At 40.8% G+C, this 6,080-nt stretch overlaps 1 protein-coding gene across 1 annotated transcript in view; it reads right to left on the reverse strand.

Moving 5' to 3' along the window:
* Positions 1-5,741, reverse strand: part of ZC2HC1B (zinc finger C2HC-type containing 1B) — a 30,928-nt gene extending 25,187 nt beyond the window's left edge. Inside the window, exons 1-4 of the mRNA XM_029054997.2 lie at positions 5,589-5,741; positions 3,935-3,996; positions 2,244-2,363; positions 18-156 (exon numbers count right to left, since the gene is read on the reverse strand). Coding sequence (XP_028910830.1) covers positions 18-156; positions 2,244-2,363; positions 3,935-3,996; positions 5,589-5,622 — 355 coding nt within the window. The 5' untranslated portion in view covers positions 5,623-5,741. The remainder of the gene's footprint in view (positions 1-17; positions 157-2,243; positions 2,364-3,934; positions 3,997-5,588) is intronic.
* Positions 5,742-6,080: the final 339 nt, after the last annotated feature.

Consider the following 6,080-nt stretch of genomic DNA (forward strand, 5'->3'; position numbering starts at 1 on the left):
GAAAGGAGGCCACAAACCTGGGTTGATGCTTGGAGGGGGTGGAGGAGGGAGAGGACGGCCCTCTTTAATGGCTACTGAACATTGCTTGGCTGATTGGATTGCATTAATAAAGTCCTCATGTTGCTGTCTCCAAGTAGACTTCTTTACAGGATGATTCTGTAAAAGAACAGATGTGTACCAACGTACGCTGTAGTTCTTCCACAAGAAGGTGTTTTTTGTTTTTAATTTGGGATTTACAGAGGTGGGTCCAGATTAAATTGGAAAAGGAAAAGCTTGTGAAGTGACATAAGATCTGAAAAATAATAATAAATTACAGACTGTGATAAGGTCAGGAGCCTGGGAACATCCAACACTTTTCAAGGAAGTCTTACAGAACAGTAAGATTGCAGAGAACACCAAATGATCCTGAGGGAAAGTTTAGATGATGAATACTGCCTATTTCTATTCCTGACAATTCTTACTGGTTCTCTCTTCCCTTTAGTCTGTGAACCTCAAAAGGGACAGTGACTGATAATCTATATCTACCCAGGCACTTAGCACAGTGTTTGGTACATAGTAAGCTATCATATTTATTGAGTGCTTACTGTGTACAGAGCACTGTATTATGCACTTGGGAGAGTACAATATAACAGAGTTGGTAAGACACACTTGCTGTAAGCGCTTAACATATACAATGATTATTACTACTGCCAGCTGCCTTCCATCTCTTGTCATGCAGACTGTGTTTCTCGTATGAAAAATATACTAGAAAAGCTTCACATAATTTCCCTTCCTCTCCCTTAGACCATTCACCTTCACCCCAGGTCCCTTCACCCTGTGACTACCATCCTGGGAACAAGGGACCCAGTGCTAACACCGGGAAAGGGAAAACAAAGAAAGTGAGTTGGAAACGTTTTATTTTGCGACTGCAGACAGAGACTACACATGGATTATGACAGGGTTTTACTTGTTGCCATGGGGTTTAAGCTGCAGAGAGCAGCCCCCAGTTAGGAGGGTGGGTATCGCTCATGAAGTCTGTAAAGGAAAAAGAAAAATATTAAAATGATATAAAAGTTATAAAAAATCATCTCTCACAATAAAACTCTAACAAAATTTCCCAATGGTCCTGCAGCTCACTGGGTAAATTGAAAACCCTTCCAAAAATCCCAAAGACCTCCCCCAAAAACTCCACCTCCATCTCAAATAGATTCTTTATGATTTCATTATAAAGATGTTAATAACAATAATAATGATGGTATTTGTTAAGTGCTTACTATGTGCCAAGCACTGTTCTAAGTGCTGGAAGTGTATCTTGGTTTGAAAACTGCCCTTCTGAGGTATTTAACCCTGCTTCTACCATGATCTCAGTTGCCCTCTGATCATCAGGATACTCCAAATGCCCATTCACTGAAGCAGCATGGCCTAGTGGATAGGGTATGGATCTGGGCCAGAAGGTCATAGGTTCTAATTTCGGATCCACCTCTAATCTGCTGTGTGACCTTGGCCAAGCCACTTCACTTCTCTGTGCCTCAGTTCCCTTATCTGTAAAATACGGATTAAGATTGTGAGCCCTCTGTGCAACAGGGACTGTGTCCAACTTGATTATCTTGTATCTACCCCAGTGCTTAGAAGAGTGCCTGGCACATAGTAAGTGCTTAACAAATGCCAAAATATTTATTACTATTTTGGGAAAGCTAAGGCATAAAGCTGTTAAAGGGTGATCTGGGAAAATGTCAATGGCAACTGAGGCCAGGATTCCACCATAGGGTCGTTGCTTCTCAAATCTGATTCCAGGACACTTCCCATCCTCCCGGGGCTGGCACTTGGTTCGCCAAGAACACCAGATCCATTATTCCAAAACAAATATAAAGTATACGCTCGAATATCTGGGTATGGGAGAGTGCGACACAATTGTATCTGGGAGACAAGAGGTTAAAGATAAGAAGGGAGCTGGGCGGTGATTGGCAGTGAGGTCACAATGGAGTAATATGATGAGGAAGGAAACAGTGGCATGGGATGAGGGGAGTGGCAGGGCTGGCTGGCTGGGAAGGCAAAGAGCAGTAGGAATCACAATGGGAGATGTATTGTGGCTACCTCTTTAACTGTGGCTTTGTTACATCCCGTGCCTGGGGATGGGACCAAGACCCAGGTCACTTGTGAGCCCTCCTCTGATCAGTGCTGAGAAGGAGGATCAGGCCAGTTCAGAAAGGGATGCTTCCCAGTCAGCCACAAAGTCATTTGAGCAATGAAGACAACAATGGTACCTTGGACTGGGGGGCCTTCTTCAGGGTGGGAATATCAGTGCCCTGTAGTCTCTGCTTCAAGGAATTGAATGGCTGGCGTTTTTTGTTGAAGAGTTTCTTACATATTGGCACATGTCTTTCCTAGGAGAAGCAAACAAACAGCATTGTGTTGTAATTGCTTAGACACTTTCAGAATGGCCCAAATAAGATGTGTCTCATTTCATCAAATTAGGTTGATCTTGTGTTTTAGTCTCATGATCCTGCCAAGACACTGCCATTTTGCTACTCCTATAGATTTAGATATCCATAAATAACAACATTTAAAGACCATGCTGGTCTTCCAGTCAATCAAATCCTTTCATTTCTAACCCTGGGCATGTTAGAAGAAACAGATAAAAGCATTATTAAAGGCACAATTCTTCCAAGAAGCCTTCCCTGACTAAGCTCTCCCCTCATCTTCTCCCGCACTCTTTCTCTTACTTGCTCTTTCATCCTCCCTCTGATCCCCACAGCACATATCTTTATATATCTGTAATTTATCTTTTTTTTTTATATTAATGCCTGTCTCCTCATCTAGACTGGGAGCTTCTTGTGGACAGGAATGTGTCTGTTATATTGTACTCTCCCAAGCACTTAGTTCAGTGCTTTCAACACAGTAAATGCTCAATAAATACGATTGAATGAATGAACCCATTGCTTAGGGAACTGGAGCCCATTCACAAGGTACCCAGTTCACTGACAAATATGCCGGATAAATTGCTCTCACCGAGGCCTGATTCCTACCCCTGTCTAGTTGTTGGGGACAGGATTTAAAACTCAAGTAAGAAAAAGAAGATGTAAAGAGGAACAAAACTCAGCTTAAACTTGGGAGAGTAGCTGAATTTCATTTTGAAACTTCCCAGAGTATTAAGCCCAAATTTTCCTAGGGCAAGAAAAATATCAAAAATTCAAGGAAGCAGCCACAGAATACAGAATCAAAAGGACTCATTTAGCGCCTTGCTTCGCTAAAACACTCCCCCTCTAGGCTGTAAGCTCCTTTTGGGTGGGGAATGTGTCTACCCACTCTGGTATATTTTATCTTCTCAAGAGCTTAGTACAATATTCTGTATACAGTAAACACTCAATAAATATGACTTATTGATTGACTTAAGCCACCCAAGGCTTAATCCTCCAAGGAAAGCATTCACTCTCCCTTGGAAGCCTACTGCAGGGCTCAAGCTATACTGGCAGGATGTAGATTGGAAGCTCCTTGGGGCCAGGGAGCATGTCTACCAACTCTATTGGTAGCGTTTAGTACAAGCTTAATACAATGCTCTGCAGACAGTAAGTACTCAATAAATATCTTTGAATGATTTGCTGTTCTTCCTTAGCCTAATCTTGAAATCTCTCTTGCTAAAATTTTTCACTTCTTCATTGAGGGATGGAAAATGTAGAGTCCACTCAGTAGCTAACCTGGAAGTTTTTGCTTATTATTAAGTGACCAAACAATGCCCTCAGCTACTTTCCTTCCATGAAAAATATTAAATAACGATTTTGATCACTTTATAGGGTCCCAGCCACAGCAACTAAGTCACACAGCAACTAAGTCAGCTTCATTGGTATTTCTCTCTCTTCCACAACTGCATTTCAGCTTTGGCTTCACCTCTCTCCACACTGCTTTCACAATTCACTTCATTTCAGTCAAACACATCCACAAAATAATTGAATTTTACCAGAACATCGGGTGCAAAGCTTCTTCCACAGACTTCACAAGGAAGTAGGGCCTGATTGGCATCTGTATAAAATTAAAAATGAAAATTAATATTTGCACAAAACTCCTTAGCACAAAAACGCTGAGAATGTTTGGAGCAACTGACAACACATCCACAATCCCAAACTGCTGGAGTTGATACTTTCTTTCCATCTTTTTAGAAAGGGTCCTTCGTCAACTCACCTGTTTTTCTTTTCTATTGTGAACGAATCATCTCACTGAGAGTAAATTCCACATCTCTCAAGGGGCTGGCACATAATTATTTACTTTGCCATTTTTAAAATAATGGGTTTTGCCTTAGGGAATAAGCACAAAATATAAAGCCCCGAATGTCTAAGACCTGTTTTAGGTTCCCTGCTTTATAATAGTAATAATAATGATGGCATTTGTTAAGCACTTATGAGGTGCCAGGCACTGTACGAAGCACTGGGGTAGATATAATCAAATCAGGTTGTACACAGTCCCTGTCCCTCATGGGGCTCACAGTCTCAACCCCCATTTTACAGATGAGGTAACAGGCACCGAGAAGTAAAGTGACTTGTCCAAGGTCACACAGCAGACATGGGGTGGAGTGAGGATTAGAACCCATGACCTTCTGACTCAGAAGCCTGTGCTCTATGTACTACACCGTACTTTATCTCACTGCCTTCAGCTCCCCAGTAAGTGCTGGCCTGTATTCCCCATCAGATTAGACAAAACTTACGGTCCTCTGAACAGTTTGCTCTTCCCGGTGCCTGAATCAACGATACCATTTACATCCACTCACCCAGCCCTTAGCACTCCCCTACATCAAATTTCCCTTTCTTTCAAAATGCTGCCTACCTCACATTGTCCTCTGAGAATGCCCCATCATCCTTCATTCCTTGGAAAGGACTTACCTTTTGTCTACGTGTCTGTGGAGCTTAAAGATATGAGTTCATAAATACATCTTTGTGTCACTTTTGTATTTAGATAGTAAACTCCTTGAAGGCAGGAACTCATTTGTTCCTGTCAACTAACCACGATGAAGTTAATAACTCCCTCCTATTTTTCCTTGATATTTATTTCTTCAGGCCCTAAACGTACGTTTGAGTCCATCACTCTCTAGGATTTATGATTCCAAAAGTAGTAGTTTGAATTTTTCACATTTTAAGAGTGCCTGCTAAACTAAATTACCACCTAAATAAGAAACCAAAGGAAGATCAAGAAGATGAGGCTTATGACATGTGAACAAGCTGACATTTGATTGCTACAAAACTTTCTGGTTTAAGAAATCATCATTAGTCAAGGTAGCTGGCTCCCTAAATGCTACTCAGGCTGGAACCGTCTTTGATTTATAAGAATGCTACCACCTCCTAGTACAGTGGCATGAATTGTACACTTTAGCTCTCATAAACAAAGTTTTCCAGTCCAGTTTTTTTTATTTTTAAAAAAGAGACAAATGATCATATCAAGACCACTCTTTCGTCTGTTAAATATCAACAGTCCTAGTTAGTGAAACTCTCAGAATTGTTTCAACTAGACTAACCAGTAAGTAATTTAAACTTCTTTGAAATTGACTGATTAGATCTGGTTGCCAACACTAAAATAACTCTACACAAAACAAGAAAACATTTGTCTAAATATAAAATTCTCACCTGCCATAACTGGCTTCTCAGTTTTCCCGCTCATGGTTCCTCTGGATGTATTTAAATCCCAGCTTTAGTAAACAGTTCCACACACCATGATGGTCATGGGCAAATGTCCAATATACCAGCTGTAACTTGCTTGTCATAAACTCGTCACTGGTTACCAAATAACCAACCATTGTGACACTAGCCACTTGAAACAAGATTCCAACTGAACAAGCTTAAACAAGATTCTCAATGTCAGTAAATTTTGAAAACTTAAACGGACCTGAAAATAGCAGCTTTACATTTTATGACACCTCCAAAAATAAAATAAGGCTATTAATTTTTGAAACTATTAATAAACTATCCCATTACACTGTAAGCTACTTTAATGCCTACCCACTGTGCTGTACTCTTTCCAGTGCTTAGTTGAATACTCTGCACCATATAAGCACCACTGACTGACTGGCTTTCACTAAGTTGGAGCTAGGACATCAAGGCCAAGGATTTTGTTGTTTG

This window comes from Ornithorhynchus anatinus, chromosome 2, assembly GCF_004115215.2.
Source record: "Ornithorhynchus anatinus isolate Pmale09 chromosome 2, mOrnAna1.pri.v4, whole genome shotgun sequence".
NCBI lineage: Eukaryota > Metazoa > Chordata > Mammalia > Monotremata > Ornithorhynchidae > Ornithorhynchus > Ornithorhynchus anatinus.